Below are 21,998 nucleotides of genomic sequence, written 5' to 3' on the forward strand. Positions count from 1 at the left end.
GCCTAGGTGATTATAAGGGATTTTAAGTTAACTAAAAAGATAAAAACCATTAATGGGTCACAACTTTCTCTTCATTAAAAAATGAAACAAGAAAAACTCCCACTTTTGTATCCGGGTTCCTTACCTAGCTTCCTTCCGTCCAAGAAACAAAAAGTCTAGTCACTCATCCTCTAGGAAAACATCCTCAAGGGTTGTTTGGCTAGAAAGAAAATACAATCAAAGTGAGTAGGTAAGGTAGAGCAAAGCTCTGTATATTTCTTACTAAAAATGTACAAGTGATCCCCAAGAATGTCTTCCAAGATTCTGAGATAGATATTACAAAAAGAGATATGCTAAGACATATATAGAGAGATATTTTTAACCCCTCAACTAGATATCCTAAATATCTAAAAAGATCCTTAGCTGATTACAAGGAAAGAATAGATAATTACACAAAATATCTTGAGGTAAAAATCTAACGGAGTCGGTGCAAAAATATCTGAAGATTACATCAAGATTTCGCAAGTCAGATATGGAGTTGCGAAAATTTCACAAGGATGGAAAGGAGTTGCGAAATTTTCTTCTGGCTTGTGAAAATTTCGCAAGATTGAAAAGAGGTTGTGAAATTTCCTTCTATCTTGCAAAAATTTCGCAAGGGGTTGCGAAATTCTTCAGTGTTAGATTCCTTCTCTAATTCTCTTCCTTGCATACTTGATTGAGTTGGCAAAGGCTTCGAAGCTCTCCAAAACTTCGATTTTTCATGTAATTTTGCTTCAATCTTGCTCTGCCATGGATTATACCAAGTTCTCCCTCATTCTTGGTTTGTTTTAATGATTAAAAAGCTATCAAAAACATCAAAACTTGCCAAAAATTGATTAGTAACGCTTGTAAGGGTCCTTAATGTGCCAATTGAGTTAAAAGGTAACAAATACTACTCAAAAGTGTTTAAAAGAGTTTATAATAGGCTACAAAAGAGCACTTTTTGAGTAGTAATCACTCCCCCCAACCGACATATTGCTAGTCCCTTAGCAATGAAGGAGAGAAAAACAAAAATAAGATAGTAAAATAATTTACAAAATCATGCTGATCACTCCAAAAAAAATCATAAGTGGCATGATATAAAGCATACTCTCATATAGGACATTAAAGAAGCAAAACTCAACCTTCAATAAGAGGATATCAAAAATCTTACCTGATCATAATTCATAAAGAGTAGGCATTATGCAAATTTAAGCATCAAAAGAATTTCCACTCCCAAAGGTCCAACCCTTACTCTTCCACAAAAATCTATGTTAAGCTTATTAGTTTCCGAATATAGTATGTCAAACTATACTCTCCCCCTAACCTAGTTCTTTCTCATACTTTAGCAAACTGACCACTTCCAATAGGTTAAGAACACACCTCTTTTATTTCACACGTTTTTTTCATGTAGGCGTGCAATGCTTAAGGTATTGTTTTCTAAAGTGTCCATGTAACAAGGGTCCATCGATGACTCCTAACCAATCAAGGTTTAGGGCATTAAGTTTTAAGGATCTTTTGACCACTAACTCCTCGGATTTTACCCCAGACTTTTGAGATTGGAATTTAATACCCAAACACCTACAATATGTTAAACTCCACCTCTTCACCCTTATAATGAGCATTAAGGTTGGTGATGTAGACCCTCTATTTTGTCCTACTAGCACATGTTCTATTACGTGTCCGTTTGATACTTTATAATAATTCTCTGATGACCCATTGGGTACCACCTTAGGCCCACTTTTGCACCCTAAGCCCATTTAGATACACCTGGCCCGGTAGGTACACTCCTAGGTCACTTAGCACATTTTTATTTTTTTATTTTTTATTTTTTGGATTGCTTGAGTTGAATTTTCAATTATTTTGATTGTGTCAATAAGACATCTTGTCTATTTTCATTTCTATTTTTATTTTTTATTTTTATCTGTGTTATAGTTTAATGTTTAGATTATTGTTACGTGCATTGGGCACTTATTTATTTTTCTTGCTTTATTCACTTATCCATCTACTTATTTATTCTAAAAAAAAAAAATTGCAGGTGATTGGGGATCTTATATTATTATTATTATTATTACTAATATTATTAGTATTATTATTGTTATTATTAGTATTATGATTATTGTTAGTATCATTATCATTATTATTATTATTATTAGTATTCATCTATTGTATGTTCTTTTTATCATTATGTTATTCATCTTATTTTAGCTTCATTTTTTTTTATATTTATTTATCTTTATTTATCTTTATCTTTATCTTTATTTTCATTTTCTTATTTTATTAACTAAATAATAATAATAATAATAATAATAATAATAATAAGCAAATGGAAAGGTTTGGGAGTTGGGGCAGCCACATAAAAAATAATAATAAAATAAAATAAAATAAAATGGTGGAAAAAAAAAAAGGAAGGGTTAGCAGGCTGCATGGAATGAAGAGGAGCTTGGGAAAAAGGTGAGGGGGAGTTTCAAAGAGTTTGGCATGGGAAAATGCAGAGAAGGGAAGTCTTGAAGAGGAAGAAAGGATCGGCTAGAAAAAGGGGAAGTGGAGAGGTTTGAAAAAAAAAAGGAATGAGTTGCAGAGGAAGAGAAGACAGAAAAACCAGCAGAAAAACGAGGGATAGGAGAAAGCATAACAAAGAAAAGGAGCGGCCGTAGGTAAGCTGATCGTGAGTTTTCATACTTACTTTGATTAATATACTTGTCCTTTTTTTCTCATTTATTTGCTTTGCATTGCTTGTTGATTTGGGTGCGGGTAAGATGGGTTACATGTTGAACTTGGTTGATTTATGGATTATTTTTTACATTTAGTTATTGTTGATCTCACTGTCATTCTTGAGGACTGGCTCGGTGCTAGTGTGACTCTGTTTCATATATATTGTGTAAATCTAGCTTAAGGTCTCCTTACCTATCTCAAGCCTATGGAGAATATATGAAATGAGGTTTCATACATTTAACATTAGCTTGATATTTTGTTGACCTTCCTCTATTTTTTTACTCTGCTTGTGTCTTTGCTCTCTGTCTCTCTGTACACTTTCTTGAGGGAGTCCTCTGTTTTTTTTTTTTTTTTTTTTTTTTTTTTTTTTTTTTTATGTCTGGGAGAATTAATGGTTCTGGCATTGGATTCTTTTAGATTTTCATTTGTTGCTCTATCCGAGTTTGAGGATTTTCCATTTTCCAGAAATTGGCTGTTGCTTAGAGAATTGGTGAGACTTTGGTTGGCAAGTTTGAACATTGCTTTTTCTGGGTAAAGAGTGTTGTTTGCGTGTAAATCTTGGGGTTTCTTGAAAGGGTTTGTTTTATAGGTTGGTTGGTTCGAGTAACATTGAGTTTTTAGTAGGAAATGAGAGATTTCAGAGTGGTGATATTCTGTTAAATCTCTGCTCGTTGTTTGTTGTGATCTGCAGTTGTTGTTATTTCTTTATTTTATTTTTTTGGGTAGAGCAGATTTAGCTTGATTTCTACTTCATTTTGGATTTTTGGGTGTATAAGGAGTGTTCTTTGTGCATGAATTTTAAAGTCTTTGTAAAGGGGTTCGTGGTTTTGGTTTGTTCGGTAGCTGAGAGATGTTCGTTTCTCCTGAGAAAGAACATATCTCGCTGCCTTTGGAGAATGTAGGGGAGTCATTTAAGTCAACTTCCCCAGCAGGATCATACCCGGATTCCCTTAATGGGTTTCTGGCGGGTACTGAATTATGCGATCCGGTTACTGTTCCTGTTCCGGCCCTCTATACTGATGTGACTGTTGTTCCTGAGCAAGAAAAGCAGGAGCTTGAGTAAACAATTTCGACTCTAGAAGGAGAAATTGCTGGATTGAGGTTGCAGCATCAGTCTTGGGACCGGATGCAAAGTGAAGCACTGAATAAGATCTTAGATATAAAAGGCAGCATGTGTTTCATGTAACAGTGCAAGTGGATATTTTTTTTTAAGTGGAAATGTTATTATAAAGGTTAGTGGTTTGACTTTTACAAGTTCTGGCACGTGTTGATTTTGAATATAGTAGCATGAGTTTTTTAAAAAAAAAACTAGAATTGTTATTTAGGTTTATGTAACAATGCAAGTTTGGATATTTTTCTTTAGTGGAATTATTATTATAATCGGTAAGTGGATTGAATTTTATTACTAGTGCTGGCATATACTTGTTTCATTTTAATATGACAATATGAGAATTGTGTTTAGGGTTAGTTTTTGGTTTATTATATTAAATTCGGAAAATATAATTTTTTTTATGTAGTTTTACTTTTAAAAAAAAATATATGGTTTGATTTTTATTTAATTTAGTTTTGATTCATTTAATTATTAATTGTTTATTTATTTATTTGCTATTAATTTAATGCTTTGTAACTTATTTATTTATTTATTCATTTGTGAGATTGAACCTATGGGTTAAAAATTTAGTTTAAAATAAAAAATAAAAAAAAAATCAATTGAAGGTGGTTTGAATTGGCTTTAGGTTTAGTTAAAATTATAGTATGTCGAAATGATTGATTTTTATGTGTTAAGTATTATATTTCAAACTTGCCTTGATTAGTGATAAAAATATTTGTTAAGCTCAAATTTATTTTACTAACGTAAGTTTATTAAAAAAAAAAATATTTAATTCCTTGACTTCGTATTTCGTTTCATTCATATGTTATTGCATTCATATTTATTTGTTTGTGTCATCAACTTATCCATTTGATCATGAGTTTAATTTTGTAGGTTAGAAATTTAGTCTCAGATAGTTTTTTTTTAATTTAATTTGTGGATTAAGGTAAAATTTTAGTTTGTTAAAATAATTGATCATGTGTGTTAAGAATTTAAGTTTAGATTAGCTTTAATTAATGTTTAGTTGTTTTTAAGTTTATTTCAAAATTAGATTCCCTGAATTCATATTTTGTTTTAGTTTCCTTTCGTTTAAATTGATTCATTTTAATTATTTTAGGAGTTTGTATAATTTTAGGTCATTAATAAAATCAATTCTATTTTTGAAAATTCATGCCTTTAGTTTACTTTGATTTAGTTTCGCACATCTATTCGATTTAGGTATTTTATATAATATTAGTTCATTAATAAAGTTAATTCTATGTTTGAAAATTATTGTTTGCTTTGATTTAATTTGACTCATTTTAATCAATCTAGATGTGTTTGTGTGTTTAATTGATTTCATGCTAATTCTTGATTGTTATTCTTAATAGATGTGTTTCTTGAATATTTGACATTAATTCTCGGTGGGTATCTGGTTAGCTTATTTGATCTAAGTTTGAATAGTTTATCGTTTTGGTAGTCTCTAGTAAAATTTACTTTCCGGAGGCTATCGGAAAATAGTGAAGATTGGCCCCCATTCTCACCGACTACGTACCATCTGTTTATTTATTATTTTTATTTTTATTCTCATACATCAAAAAAATATAATTTTCAAAACGTTGATCTTCACGTTTCGATTTTCAAAAATTCCAATTTTCCAAAAATTTCTATTTTCGAAATAATTTACCAAAATTTCATTTTTTTTAGTTTAATTTTCCGAAATTTCATTCTCAAAGTCCCAATTTTCCAAATTTACAATTTTTAAAATTTAATTTTCCAAAATTTAATTTTTCAAAAATAATCCTTCCAAATTTTCAATTTTTTAATTTAATTTTTCAAAATTCCATTCTCAAAATTCCCATTTTCCAAAATTCCAAATTTATTTTATTTTTTTTTTTTTATTTTATTTATTTTTTTTATTATTTAATTTTATTTTAATTAATTAATTTATTTATTTATTTTGAAATACCATTCTCAAAGAGACTTCCAAAATTTTCAAGCTCACTTTTTTTTAAAATAAAATTCCACACTTCCGAAATTTCAAATTTAATTTTCAAAATTCCTCTTTTCAATTTTTTTTTTAAAAACGTGAATAAGCTTTCATAATTCCAAAATGATGGAATTTATGAGAATCAATTCATAGCAAAAATTAATTGGGCTTTGGTGGGGGCCCGACATTCATAACATTCTTTCCGAAAATAATTCAAGTAAGTTGTGCTCTCCATTTTGTTTGATTTTGATTTGGTTTTGAGTGAGATTTTTTTTTACACTTGTCATTATACACTAACCTTGTTTTCATGACAACGCTTTATTACCTACTACTAAGGTACACTCTCACTCTCACTTTGTTTATCATTTCGTCATCATGACTTATTTTTGAACTATGATCGTTTTGGTATCTGTTGATCTTCTAGTTAATTGCCATGTCTGGTTCACCTTATTTAGTAGAGACCCATTTTTTTAGGGGCTTAGAGGGGTGTTACGGTCTTTACCGTACCTTCCCAATAAGTAACCTGATCCCCGAACCCAGACTCAGGTTTTTCGCAGACAGCTTTTCCAAAAAAAAAAAAAAAAAATCAGGAGTCCATTTAGGGGTTTTATTCTTACTTGTTTTCCCCTTCAAAAATAAATAAAAGTAAGTGGCGACTCCAAGTCTTTTCTAAAAATCATATTTTTCACCTAAATAAACGAAAAGCGAGTCTCGCCGATCGAGTGGGAATGCATCATTAAAAATGCGGGGTCCACAAATTGGCGACTTCGTTGGGGATCGAACCTAGAATTTCTGGTTTCATAGAAGATCAAGCTCGAACTTAAGTTGAGGCAAATATGGTGTTTAATTAGTCAATTGATGGATACCTTCTCTTTGTGTTTTTCTATGATCGAGGGTTCATAGCACACTGAGAGTTTGATGTGATGATTTGCTATGCTTGACTATCATATTCATTTGGGACATTGATTGTTTATCTTGTTTGTCTTAGCATAGTGACTTTGATCTTGCCATGATTGTTCTGTTCACCTCACATGTGTAGACTCATTATTGTACATATTCTGACTGGATGTGTTGATTCTCTCGCTTGTATATTATCTTAATCATCTTTGAGCATGCTGTCTTTGCCACTATTCATCTTGATTTTCATATTCTTGTTTAGCTTGTATGTAGACATGGATGCTGTATTTACGCTTTGCTTGATTGCCTGTTGCATGACTACTCTTCTCCTGTGTGATTGCATGTTGTTTGTCTGTGTGGGTTGCACATATATCCCCTTACCTCTAATCCTCTGGTTTCGGTCATTTCCTTCCTTTCGGTTCTTACATTTGCAAGTGTGAGACCTTGTGTGTGTTTGTTTCTCTGACCGAGCTAGTGGTTAGGAGTAGGGTCTAGTGATGGGCTATATTGATGTTTGGGAGCATTCTGGAGAAAGCCGACACACTGATACTGATTGAAGTCCGATCTTTGAAGACCTGTATAGCCCAGAGCTAGGTTTTATGGATATTTGTGTGACCAGTGTGTTTTTGTTTTCTATTTTAGATTCATAGGATTTTCGGATGCACCCACACCACTCACTGTGCACTTTAGTTGACTATTGAGTGCTGAGAGTTGTGAGAGCTTTAGCCATAGGAAACCCCCTGGGATGTCGAGGTAGTGCATGTGTGGAGGTAATGACCACCTTGCATGGAAGCGCCCCGTCTCTTCGGAGGCGTGCAGAGGGTTGCATACCGCTGGAGGGTATGATCGCTTCTGCTAGGGATCCTTTAACCCACCTTGTTATTTTTAGAGCCACCTTGTCCTTTTAGGCTAAGCTTAGGCCCCATTATGATTCCCTTCCTACACGTGGGTGCATTTATGGTCCTTTAAAGCCAAGTTAGTAGAAATAGGTTTAGTTACCTTCGTAGTAGTCTCTTCTATATTCACTTAGAATTGGATATTAGGCTCGGTACTTCCAGGATACCTTCCTGTATAGTTGATAGACGTTCCTTGTAGAGTTTTCTTTACACCGTATCTTATCTAGTATTTCCACTATTGTAGGAGTATTGATATGTTCGATCTGGGTTCAGCTTCTTGGATCAGAGTTAGAGGGAGATTGATTAGAGTGTCAGACCAGTCAGATCAGTCAGATATGGATTCGCAGGTGGTTACAGTTGATCAGTTTGCTGCTGCTATGGCTTCGATCCAGGAGGCCATAACTAGCCTTGGACAGAGGATGGATGGGCAATAAGCCCAACAGGTTCCAGTTCAGGAGAGTGTGCAGTATGATCCCACTATTCCGCCCCCTCTCCCGCCTAGTCAGATAGCTCCACAGGACACTCAGATGCCACCACCTCCCCCACTTGGTCAGACCGTTCCATAGCCTACACCATTTACTTTACAGAGTCAGACTGAGGTTACCCCACCGCCTGCCATGGTGGCTGTTCCGACCTCGGAGGATACCCATGCACGCATGGACAGGCTTGAGCAAAAGGTGAGACAGATGAGAGTATCAGATGGAGGTATAGGATGGGATGATTTTGATGGACTACCAGTGGCTAGTCTGCCGGCCAAGTTTAGGATGCTAGAGATCGAGCGATACACAGGGATTGGATGTCCGCGCATTCATTTGAGACTATATAGTACTGTTATGAGGGCCCACGGCTTGGATGAGGCTCAGATGATTATGCTATTCCCCATGTCCTTGAGTGGGGCGGCCTAGCGTTGGTTTGCTTCTTTAGATGTATCACGTCGTCGTACATGGGATGATTTAGCCCAGGAGTTTCTGCGACAGTTTGCATTTAACACTGTCATAGATGTCTCACGGAGGGAGTTGGAGGCCTTGCGGCAGAGGCTCGATGAGACAGTCACATCATTCATCTCCCATTGGAGGGAGAAGATTGCCCAGATCATTGATAGGCCGTCTGAGAGAGATTAGATCAGCATGATTATGAAGAGCTTGCAGCCTCGATTTGCTAGACATTTGATAGGGTTCCCACACGTGGACTTTGGATCTTTGGTGCAGGCATTATATGGTATTGAGGAGGGTATTGCTAGAGGTTTGTGGCCTGATTCTTCCCCTTCAGACTCGAAAGGGAAGAAACCCGCTATTGGACAGAGACCAGGGGACGTCAGCGCCATCAGCACCGTCAGACCGAGGCCCCCCAGATATTATCAGACGGTTGGACAAACTTCTGGAGTTTATTATCCACCATCACCCCATGTGCAGTATAGGTCACTAGTTCCTTTTAGACCTATGTCTCCCACATATCTACACTCAGTTCCACAGCTAGTTTATGCTACTCAGACCACACAGAGGCCACCTGCTCATTATCCTCAGCCTAGGGCTCCACCTGCACCGAGACCGATGCGGTAGTTTTCCCAGCTGGGAATGCCTTTGAGTAGAGCTTTCCAGAAGCTCATGGAGGGAGGATTGTTGACTGCACTAGCATCGAGACCACCACCTCAGCCTTTGCCACCTCAGTTTAGGATGGACCTTCACTGTGCTTACCATCAGGGTCCAGGACATGACACTGACCGCTGCTCTGCTCTGAGACATGCTATTCAGGACTTGATAGATCAGGGTCTGGTTTACTTGGGACAGCCAAGTGTGACCACGAACCCTTTACCTGCTCACACCACACATTCGGTGCCTCCGCCTACTGGTGGTATTCATCACATGGATTTTGTTCAGGACGATGTCATACATATGCTGAGTTGGGATGATGGATTGTCTAAGATGATTGTTCCAGACGATGGCTATGAGATTGTAGGAGCTACATCAGATTCTTCGATCCCTGCACCATTCAGTTTGATCCCGGATAGAGCACCGTTACAGTTGATTCCTTTTACACCATCATATGTCGGGCATAGGGACATGTTTGCTCCGTTTATTCTATGGCCTGAGGATGTTGATGTACAGGTTATGACCCGTAGTGGGAGATTAGCCCAGGCTGCACCTCTAGTTACCAGACCATTTGGTGATACGGACTCTCGTGAGGAGGTCAGGAGGGAGGATGATGAGATATTGAGACAGTTGCAGAGCACCCAGGCTCGGATATCCATTTGGAGTTTGTTGGCTACTTCTAGCATCCATAGAGATGCACTTATTCGAGCTTTGAGTCAGATACGTGTTGAGACCTCTACTACTCCAGAGGGATTGATTCATATGATGACAGTTGATAGGGCCACTTGCATTGTGTTTTCTGCTGATGATCTACCACCGGAGGGTTCTGACCATACTCGCCCTCTTTATATTACAGTTGTTTGTTCAGGCCATAGAGTCCTATCCGTCTTGTTAGACAATGGCTCTGCCCTGAATGTTTGCCCATTAGCCACTGCTATAGTCCTCGGCTTTGCACCCTCAGATTTTGGTCCCTCCACACAGACAGTGAGGGCTTATGACAGCACTCAGAGGGAGGTCATGGGCACCTTGACTATAGATTTGCTCATCGGCCCGACCACATTCTCTATATTATTCCAGGTTTTGAGGATTCCTGTTTCCTTTAACCTGCTTTTGGGCCGACCTTGGATTCACCAGGCTGGAGCTATTCCATCTTCCCTTCATCAGAAGGTGAAGTTTATCCATGACGGACGGGTTATTACAATGCAGTCTACTAGAGACATGATTTCATCATCTGAGCCAGTATTGTAGATCAGTCATAGTGATGATGATTTTTTTCTGAAGGGATTCACATTTGATGAGGTACAGACCCTTGAGATTCAGGATTTTTGCAGAGATTTTTTGGCCATGTCATTTGACCAGCATAGTAGTACCCTTGTTCTTGATATGATGAGAGGCATGTCATTTCTACCTGGTTTTGGGTTAGGACGACGCCAACATGGATCTAGTGAGTTTGTGACTTCTATTGATCATGAAACTCCTTATGGACTTGGATTCACCCCTTCAGAGGATGATGTTTGTTATATGGCACGACTACGTAGGGACAGGGTAAGGGCTCGTTTGTTTGGCATCCCATTTGATTATCCTGTTCGCCCTTACACTTTCAGCTTGGCCGATTACTTTGTTAGGGGATCAGAGGTTCAGCCTCGTGTGGAAGAGATAGGTGTTGATGATAGTACATTAGGTGAGCTTCAGCATGTGCTTCATCAGATGCAGTTGGGTGATGAGACCCCTGACATGTCAGCTTCTGCGATGATCCTTCCACCATCTCCAGATCGAGCCAGCTTATTCTCCTTGTGCTTCCCGGATGATACTACTGATTATGGGGTAATCATTGAGCCCGAAGATATGACTGATGGAGTAGTTCCTCGTGATGAGTATCATGATGAGATGGACATGTTGGGTATCAGTCAGTTCCTTGATACAGTTCAGCGTGAGCCTTTCTCGCCATTGGAACTTTTTGGAGTATCTGTCATCGAGATTGCTGAGGAGGATCAGACTGTTCCTGCTCCTGAGCTTTCTGCTTTTGTTATTCCTACTGTTGATATGTATGAGGGCACTGTTGGCCCAATTGAGGGAGCGTCCGACTCTGTGGACCCACCTCTTTCATTTGACATTCTATCGGGATTTGTCACCCGCTTTGACTGTGTTTCTGATGATTCAGTTATGGATTTGAGCATTTACGAGTATTCGTCTGTCTCTTGTGATGATGTTTCGTTATTTGCACCTTATTCACTCACTTCACAGATATTTGATATAAATGATGAAATTGCACAGCCCGATTCAAGTAAAGACTCTTTTGATCACGACTCTGATCCCATAGATGAGAGAGTTTCACCCGCTATAGGGGATGTTGAGGTTATTGATTTTGGCACAGATGATCAGCCTAGAGAACTGAAGATTGGTTTACCCCTATCCACAGATGAAAGAAATAGACTTATTCATTTACTCAGATCATACTTGGATGTCTTTGCGTGGTCATATGAGGACATGCCAGGCCTTGATCCCTCTATAGTTCAGCATCATCTGCCCATCTTGCCACATGCCAGACCAGTTAAGCAGAAATTGAGGCGATTACACCCACGTTGGAGTCTGCAGGTGAAAGAGGAGATTAAAAAACAACTCAGTGTTGGATTTATATCAGTGGTTGCGTATCCAGAATGGTTGTCTAACGTTGTCCCTGTTCCAAAAAAGGACGGCAAAGTCGGGGTTTGTGTTGATTTCAAAGACCTTAATAAAGCCAGCCCTAAAGATGACTTTCCTCTCCCACACATTGATTTGTTGGTCGATGGCACCGCTGGCCATTCGATGTTGTCATTCATGGATGGGTTTTCAGGGTATAATCAGATTTTGATGGCTTCAGAGGATATGGAAAAGACAGTCTTTATTACTAAGTGGGGTACTTATTGTTACAGGGTTATGCCATTTGGGTTAAAGAATGCCGGAGCCACTTATCAGCGAGCCGCCACTGCTTTATTTCATGACATGATGCATAGGGATGTTGAGGTGTATGTCGATGATATGATTGTGAAATCCCGAGGCAGAGCAGATCACCTAGCGGCTCTAGAGAGATTTTTTGAAAGGATTCGAAAATTCAGATTGAGGTTAAATCCCAAGAAGTGCACTTTTGGAGTAACTTCTGGGAAATTGTTAGGGCATATGGTCAGTGAGCGAGGCATAGAGGTTGACCCAGATAAGATCAAATCCATACTTGACATGCCTGTGCCAAGGACTGAGAAAGAGATCAAGGGCTTTCTGGGTAGGTTACAGTACATCAGTCGATTCATAGCCAGATTGACAGACATATGTGAGCCTATTTTTCGTCTATTGAGAAAGAACCAGCCTACAGTTTGGAATGATGATTGTCAACTTGCGTTTGAGAGGATTAAGGAGTATTTGCTTTCTCCTCCTGTTTTAGTGCCTCCCATGCCAGGGCGTCCACTTCTTTTATATCTGTCAATTTTAGACATGACCTTGGGATGTATGCTAGCTCAGCTGGATGACTTAGGAAAGGAGCGAGCTATCTACTATCTGAGTAAGAGGATGCTGGAATATGAGATGAGATATGTTATGATTGAGCGCTTTTGCTTAGCGCTAGTATGGGCTACTAGGAGGTTGAGGCATTACATGACAGAATATTCAGTACACTTGATTTCCCGTCTTGATCCATTGAGATACTTGTTTGATAGACCTGATTTGGCTGGTAGACTGATGAGATGGTTAGTGCTTCTTACAGAATTTGATATTCATTATGTCTCTCAGAAATCCATTAAGGGAAGCGTTGTTGCGGATCATTTAGCGTCCTTACCAATAATCGAGAGTAGGCCAATTGATGATGATTTTCCAGATGAGGAGTTTGTTGCTATGACTAGATTATCAGGATGGTGCATGTACTTCGATGGAGCAGCTAATCATTCAGGGTATGGGATAGGTGTTTTGTTGGTATCTCCCCAGGGTGATCACATCCCGAGATCTGTTCGTTTAACATTTCCTGATTACTATCCCACCACAAATAATATTGTTGAGTATGAGGCATGTATCCTCGGTTTAGAGACTGCACTAGAGCTTGGCATCACACAGGTGGATGTACTTGGTGATTCCAATCTAGTGCTCAGACAGGTTCAGGGTGACTGGAAGACCAGAGACGCGAAGTTGAAGCCATGCCATGCCTACTTGGAGTTATTGATTGAGAAATTTGAAGAGTTGAAATACATTCATCTCCCTAGAGCACATAATCAGTTTGCTGATGCTTTGGCTACCTTAGCTTCTACAGTTGATATTCCAACTAATGTGGTAGTTCGTCCTTTATTGATTGAGACTAGATCTGCGCCCGCATATTGTCATTTGATTGATGAGACAGAGTTCCAAGATGACCTACCATGGTTTCATGACATTCGTCAGTTTCTTAGATTTGACACATACCCTGAAGCTGCGACAGCCAAGGATCGGAGAGCATTGAGGCAGTTAGCCACTAGATTTGTGATGTGTGGAGAGACCTTATACAGACGATCAGTTGATGGGATATTACTATTATGTTTGGATCGAGCCTCTGCAGATCGAGTGATGAGAGAGGTTTATGCAGGAGTTTGTGGTCCTCATATGGGTGGACACATGTTAACCCATAAGATCATGAGGGCTGGCTATTTCTGGTTGACCATGGAGACAGATTGTTGCCAGTTTGTTCAGAGATGCCCAGAGTGTCAGATGCATGGGGATCTTATTCATGTACCACCCTCAGAGTTGCATGCTTTGACATCACCATGGCCATTCTTAGTATGGGGTATTGATATCATTGGAAAGATCTCGCCGAAATCTTCCAATGGCCATGAGTTCATCTTAGTAGCCATTGATTATTTTACCAAGTGGGTGGAAGCTGCATCATATGCGAAGTTGACATCTTCTAGAGTTGCTAGTTTCATCAGGTCACACATCATTTGTCGCTATGGAGTTCCACACGAGTTGATTTCAGATAGGGGTGCACACTTTAGAGCTGAAGTCGAAACTTTGTTACAGAAGTATGGCATCCAACACCACAGATCGTCTGCATACATGCCACAAACTAATGGAGCTGTAGAGGCTGCAAATAAGAACATTAAGAGAATTCTGAGAAAGGTGGTCGAGACTTCTCGGGATTGGTCAGAAAAACTTCCTTTTGCCTTATGGGCATATCGTACTTCTTTTCGCACTCCTACAGAAACTACACCTTACTCCTTGGTGTATGGTATGGAGGCTGTTTTGCCAATCGAGATAGAGATGGGTTCTTTAAGAGTAGTTCTTGAGCAGCAGATTTCAGAGACAGAGTGTGCCCAGGCTCGATTTGATCAGCTTAACCTTTTAGATGAGAGGAGATTGAGAGCAGCGGATCATGTTCAGGCCTATCAGAGAAAAATGGCTCGTGCCTTCAAGAAAAGGGTCAAGCCTAGACCATTATATAAGGGGGATTTGGTTTTGAGGATGCTCAGAGGATTGATTGGAGACCCTAGGGGGAAGTTCAGACCTAATTGGAGTGGACCTTACGTTATTCGAGAGCTGACTCCAAAAGGGGCGGCATGGTTGACTGACCTAGATGGAAACCAATTTTTGGAGCCAACCAATGTGGATCAACTGAAGAAGTATTACGTTTAAGATCATGGTCAAAGGATGGGTGGCCATCATTTCGATTAGCCTTATACCTTATCGCACCCATTTCACATACATCCCGTTGCTAGCCCCTTGAGCCCCATGAGTACATTAAAGCCTTTCATTCTTATAGCTCTGCTTACCTTTCATCACCTGGGTAGGGGCCCTTGGTTGTGTATGAATGTTTTACTTGGTTAGTCTCGTGAGTTTCAACTATTTGATCTATTTTCATTTTTTTTCTTCTCTTGTCATCATCCTTTACTATTCTACTTCTATCATGTTTCATTATTGTTCATTTTCCATCTACTTTCGTGTTTTGTCTTTCCTTGCTTCGTCTCATCCTCTTTATTTTCTCTAGTTGATGACTTTTCACATTTTTTGGTGTATCAAGGTAGTCATGTCACACCCTTCATTCCATCTGTTGACTTTGATCTGGATACCTTAGCTTGAGAGGTGACCTTAGGGTGGGGGTTTTATATACATGTCAGTGATTGGAGTTGACATACTTTTGGGGGTTTGTGTATGATTCATATTTTCATTGGGGATTGAAGAGAGTTTATTCATTTCTATTCTTTGCTCAATGGGGTTTTGGTTTATTGATACTAGTGTTCACAAAAAGCAAAAAAAAAAAAAAAAAAAAAAAAAAAAAAAAACCAAAAAAAAAAAAAAAAGTTGTGACAATAAGTTTGTTTATGGTAGCATATTCCACTGGGCATTCATTGATGTTTGAGGGTTGTTCATTGAGTTATCTATCATTGAGCTCGTATGTGAGCCTATCTGAGAGCATCATGTTCCTTGCGTTACTCATGTTTTCCGAGTAACAATAGTTTGATGAGAGTTTTGTGAGATCCTTCGCTTCATGGATCAGGGTTGGTATACATTGGGTGTGAGGATTGGGTAACCCATCACTAGGATCTCCAGATCACTCTCTTCACTTCCATTCCATCTTTGGTGATATGATTTTCCTTGGCTGCACTAATATGAGTTAGTCATCATCCTTGTATCTTCTCGCTTCTCTCATTCATCTTCGATCATCTCTTTTTATGGTGATTATTCCATATTTATTCTTTTCTTACATTGATACATGTCTTTGTTTTAGTAGCCTCTTCATATCCACTACATCGCGTTAATGACCTGACCACTTCCCTTTTCTCTTATAGTTCGTCATTGACACTTCCATTGTTCGCTATCGAGTTAGTTGGCTCACGAGATTACCCTGCACATCATATCTTACACACGAGGGTATTGGGTTTGATCATTGGATACTTGAGCCTAGTTTCCTTCCATTTCTTTTACCCTATAACCTAAGCTTACATTATGGTCTGTGTCATAAGACCACCCTGAGGCCATGAGATTAAACGTTATCTTTGACAGTCTCCAGTTGGGCAGGTTTTAACAATTGGTTGAAATATGGGTGTTGCTATGCTTTCCCTTATGGAAGATGCTTCGAGTGACATTTGGTACCTCTTATGCTTAGTCTGATGATGTTTGGCAGAACCTGAGTATGAAGATAGTGTTTAATTGGTGATATCAGTCCTGTTTATTTGACACACCAGATGCCTATACTGGGGCATATTACCCTCATCATGGGATTTTCCTAGTTGTGATTGGATTGTACGACTCCCACATCCATGATTTATAGAGATGCTTGACTGGTAATGATAGACCCTTGTCATACGCAACGCATCTACTCTGGTACACCTTGGCCCAGTACCTTGGGTTATCATCATATGAGCGTGTTATTTTTCTCTTGGGATGCTAAGATTTGTTTGAATGTTGGGTGCATAAAGGGGATAATCAATGTTATTCGATTATCTTGAGACTTGATCATCAGATGTCATATTGGGGCATATCCCTCTCTTGCTGAGGTGAACTGATTGGAGTAGTAATGCATGGGTGGATGGTTTGTATTAATTACTTACTTCACGTAAGGATCATCTATTACACTGGAGCATATTTCTCGCTTTGATGAGATGGATGGCTTTGTGCCTTGTATTTATGATTCTCTACTCTACATGGGATATTGATGTCTCTATGATCAGTTTTTGACTTCGTAGCTAGTTTATCTCCTTGTATGAGCACATTCTTCAGTTTATAATTTGTGATATTGTGATTGGCTACATACGACATTGCTTGAGATTGAGATGGACCCCACCAGATTTCACCCAAAAAGTATCGATGGAATCCCTTGTCAAGAGTTTATGAGATGATTTGTTTTCGCCATAGTAGTTTTTTTGTCAAATTATGATGTGCATTTGTTGAGCTTTATCTTTGAGATCAGTTGACAAGGAATTTATTTGAGATATGAAGAAATTTGTGTATATACTTCTCGAGACCTTTGACATGAGGTGTTGCTTCTTTCTTATTACGATGTTTGCAGCTGCTTGTTTCATTGGACATTTTAGCAGCTTGATGCAACCATGATACTGGGACATAGCCCCTTCTTTGAGAATATCAAGCTTAGGTTTTAATTTTTTTTATATAGGTTGTTATACTGGGGCATATCCCCTGTGTAGAAGTTATCCAATTTTCTTCACCATTTTCATAGGCGTTCAGAGCCATCACCACTTTCATAGGCGTTCAGAGTCATCATTTTCATAGGCGTTCAGAGCCATCACTTTCATAGGCATTCAGAGCCACCATCATTTTCATAGGCGTTCATAGCCATCACCACTTTCATAGGCGTTCAGAGCCATTATTTTCATAGGCGTTCAGAGCCATCACTTTCATAGGCGTTCAGAGCCACCATTTTCATAGGCGTTCAGAGCCATCACTTTCATAGGCGTTCAGAGCCACCATTTGCATAGGCGTTCAGAGCCATCATTTTTCATATGCGTTCAGAGCCACCATTTTCATAGGCGTTCAGAGCCATCACCACTTTCATAGGCATTCAGAGCCACTATTTTCATAGGCGTTCAGAGCCATCACTTTCATAGGCGTTCAGAGCCACCATCATTTTCATAGGCGTTCAGAGCCATCACCACTTTCATAGGCGTTCAGAGCCACTATTTTCATAGGCGTTTAGAGCCATCACTTTCATAGGCGTTCAGAGCCACCATCATTTTCATAGGCGTTCAGAGCCATCACCACTTTCATAAGCGTTCAGAGCCATCATTTTCATAGGCGTTCAGAGCCATCACTTTCATAGGCGTTTAGAGCCACCATTTTCATAGGCGTTCAAAGCCATCACTTTCATAGGTGTTCAGAGCCATCATTTTCATAGGCGTTCAGAGCCATCACTTTCATAGGCGTTTAGAGCCACCATTTTCATAGGCGTTCAAAGCCATCACTTTCATAGGTGTTCAGAGCCATCATTTTCATAGGCGTTCAGAGCCATCACTTTCATAGGCGTTCAAAGCCACCACTTTCATAGGCGTTCATAGCCACCATCATTTTCATAGGCGTTCAGAGCCATCATTTTCATAGGCATTCAGAGCCGCCACCACTTTCATAGGCGTTCAGAGCCACCATTTTCATAGGCGTTCAGAGCCACCATTTGCATAAGCGTTCAGAGTCACTTTCTATAAACCTCTTATTCAGGGTATTTCTTTCCTTGCATATGGTTTATTTTGGGATTTATTGCATCATGTGCTAAGACAAAATTTCTGGTATTTCTTAGTTCTTCGGTATAGTTCATTTCGTTCCACTCATTACTCGTGTTTCCCCTCATATTCCTTACACTCATGATCTCTACCGAAGAGGGGCATATTTGTAGACCCTCTATTTTGTCCTACCAGCACATGTTCTATTACATGTCCGTTTGATACTTTATAATAATTCTCTGATGACCCATTGGGCACCACCTTAGGCCCACTTTTGCACCCTAAGCCCATTTAGTTACACCTGGCCCGGTAGGTACACTCCTAGGTCACTTAGCACATTTTTATTTTTTTATTTTTTATTTTTTGGATTGCTTGAGTTGAATTTTCAATTATTTTGATTGTGTCAATTTGACATCTTGTCTATTTTCATTTCTATTTTTATTTTTTATTTTTATCTGTGTTATAGTTTAATGTTTAGATTATTGTTATGTGCATTGGGCACTTATTTATTTTTCTTGCTTTATTCACTTATCCATCTACTTATTTATTCTAAAAAAAAAAATTGCAGGTGATTGGGGATCTTATATTATTATTATTATTATTACTAATATTATTAGTATTATTATTGTTATTATTAGTATTATGATTATTGTTAGTATCATTATCATTATTATTATTATTAGTATTCATCTATTGTATGTTCTTTTTATCATTATGTTATTCATCTTATTTTAGCTTCATTTTTTTATATTTATTTATCTTTATTTATCTTTATCTTTATTTTTATTTTCTTATTTTATTAACTAAAATAATAATAATAATAATAATAATAAGCAAATGGAAAGGTTTGGGAGTTGGGGCAGCCACATAAAAAATAATAATAAAATAAAATAAAATAAAATGGTGGAAAAAAAAAAGGAAGGGTTAGCAGGCTGCATGGAATGAAGAGGAGCTTGGGAAAAAGGTGAGGGGGAGTTTCGAAGAGTTTGGCACGGGAAAATGCAGAGAAGGGAAGTCTTGAAGAGGAAGAAACGATCGGCTAGAAAAAGGGGAAGTGGAGAGGTTTGAAAAAAAAAAAAAGAATGAGTTGTAGAGGAAGAGAAGACAGAAAAAACCAGCAGAAAAACGAGGGATAGGAGAAAGCATAACAAAGAAAAGGAGCGGCCGTAGGTAAGCTGATTGTGAGTTTTCATACTTACTTTGATTAATATACTTGTCCTTTTTTTCTCATTTATTTGTTTTGCATTACTTGTTGATTTGGGTGCGGGTAAGATGGGTTACATGCTGAACTTGGTTGATTTATGGATTATTTTTTACATTTAGTTGTTGTTGATCTCACTGTCGTTCTTGAGGACTGGCTCGGTGCTAGTGTGACTCTGTTTCATATATATTGTGTAAATCTAGCTTAAGGTCTCCTTACCTGTCTCAAGCCTATGGAGAATATATGAAATGAGGTTTCATACATTTAACATTAGCTTGATATTTTGTTGACCTTCCTCTGTTTTTTTACTCTGCTTGTGTCTTTGCTCTCTGTCTCTCTGTACACTTTCTTGAGGGAGTCCTCTGTTTTTTTTTTTTTTTTTTTTTTTTATGTCTGGGAGAATTAATGGTTCTGGCATTGGATTCTTTTAGATTTTCATTTGTTGCTCTATCCGAGTTTGAGGATTTTCCATTTTCCAGAAATTGGCTGTTGCTTAGAGAATTGGTGAGGCTTTGGTTGGCAAGTTTGAACATTGCTTTTTCTGGGTAAAGAGTGTTGTTTGCGTGTAAATCTTGGGGTTTCTTGAAAGGGTTTGTTTTATAGGTTGGTTGGTTCGAGTAACATTGAGTTTTTAGTAGGAAATGAGAGATTTCAGAGTGGTGATATTCTGTTAAATCTCTGCTCGTTGTTTGTTGTGATCTGCAGTTGTTGTTATTTCTTTATTTTATTTTTTTGGGTAGAGCAGATTTAGCTTGATTTCTACTTCATTTTGGATTTTTGGGTGTATAAGGAGTGTTCTTTGTGCATGAATTTTAAAGTCTTTGTAAAGGGGTTCGTGGTTTTGGTTTGTTCGGTAGCTGAGAGATGTTCGTTTCTCCTGAGAAAGAACATATCTCGCTGCCTTTGGAGAATGTAGGGGAGTCATTTAAGTCAACTTCCCCAGCAGGATCATACCCGGATTCCCTTAATGGGTTTCCGGCGGGTACTGAATTATGCGATCCGGTTACTGTTCCTGTTCCGGCCCTCTATACTGATGTGACTGTTGTTCCTGAGCAAGAAAAGCAGGAGTTTGAGTAAACAATTTCGACTCTAGAAGGAGAAATTGCTGGATTGAGGTTGCAGCATCAGTCTTGGGACTGGATGCAAAGTGAAGCACTGAATAAGATCTTAGATATAAAAGGCAGCATGTGTTTCATGTAACAGTGCAAGTGGATATTTTTTTTTTAAGTGGAAATGTTATTATAAAGGTTAGTGGTTTGACTTTTACAAGTTCTGGCACGTGTTGATTTTGAATATAGTAGCATGAGTTTTTTTTAAAAAAAAACTAGAATTGTTATTTAGGTTTATGTAACAATGCAAGTTTGGATATTTTTCTTTAGTGGAATTATTATTATAATCGGTAAGTGGATTGAATTTTATTACTAGTGCCGGCATATACTTGTTTCATTTTAATATGACAATATGAGAATTGTGTTTAGGGTTAGTTTTTGGTTTATTATATTAAATTCGGAAAATATAATTTTTTTTATGTAGTTTTACTTTAAAAAAAAAATATATGGTTTGATTTTTATTTAATTTAGTTTTGATTCATTTAATTATTAATTGTTTATTTATTTATTTGCTATTAATTTAATGCTTTGTAACTTATTTATTTATTTATTCATTTGTGAGATTGGACCTATGGGTTAAAAATTTAGTTTAAAATAAAAATAAAAAATAAAAATCTATTGAAGGTGGTTTGAATTGGCTTTAGGTTTAGTTAAAATTATAGTATGTCGAAATGATTGATTTTTATGTGTTAAGTATTATATTTCAAACTTGCCTTGATTAGTGATAAAAATATTTGTTAAGCTCAAATTTATTTTACTAACGTAAGTTTATTAAAAAAAAAATATATTTAATTCCTTGACTTCGTATTTCGTTTCATTCATATGTTATTGCATTCATATTTATTTGTTTGTGTCATCAACTTATCCATTTGATCATGAGTTTAATTTTGTAGGTTAGAAATTTAGTCTCAGATAGTTTTTTTTTTAATTTAATTTGTGGATTAAGGTAAAATTTTAGTTTGTTAAAATAATTGATCATGTGTGTTAAGAATTTAAGTTTAGATTGGCTTTAATTAATGTTTAGTTGTTTTTAAGTTTATTTCAAAATTAGATTCCCTGAATTCATATTTTGTTTTAGTTTCCTTTCGTTTAAATTGATTCATTTTAATTATTTTAGGAGTTTGTATAATTTTAGGTCATTAATAAAATCAATTCTATTTTTGAAAATTCATGCCTTTAGTTTACTTTGATTTAGTTTCGCACATCTATTCGATTTAGGTATTTTATATAATATTAGTTCATTAATAAAGTTAATTCTATGTTTGAAAATTATTGTTTGCTTTGATTTAATTTGACTCATTTTAATCAATCTAGATGTGTTTGTGTGTTTAATTGATTTCATGTTAATTCTTGATTGTTATTCTTAATAGATGTGTT

General features: G+C 37.3%; 1 protein-coding gene across 1 annotated transcript; it reads left to right on the top strand.

Moving 5' to 3' along the window:
• Positions 1-10,497: 10,497 nt before the first annotated feature.
• On the top strand, positions 10,498-20,589 carry LOC104878938 (uncharacterized). The gene is made up of 5 exons (XM_010649930.1): positions 10,498-11,554; positions 11,648-12,685; positions 12,743-13,734; positions 13,828-14,460; positions 20,377-20,589. Exons 1-5 carry the CDS (start codon positions 10,498-10,500, stop codon positions 20,587-20,589), a joined length of 3,933 nt encoding a protein of 1,310 aa, XP_010648232.1.
• Positions 20,590-21,998: the final 1,409 nt, after the last annotated feature.

Source organism: Vitis vinifera, chromosome 3, assembly GCF_030704535.1.
Source record: "Vitis vinifera cultivar Pinot Noir 40024 chromosome 3, ASM3070453v1".
Taxonomy (NCBI): domain Eukaryota; kingdom Viridiplantae; phylum Streptophyta; class Magnoliopsida; order Vitales; family Vitaceae; genus Vitis; species Vitis vinifera.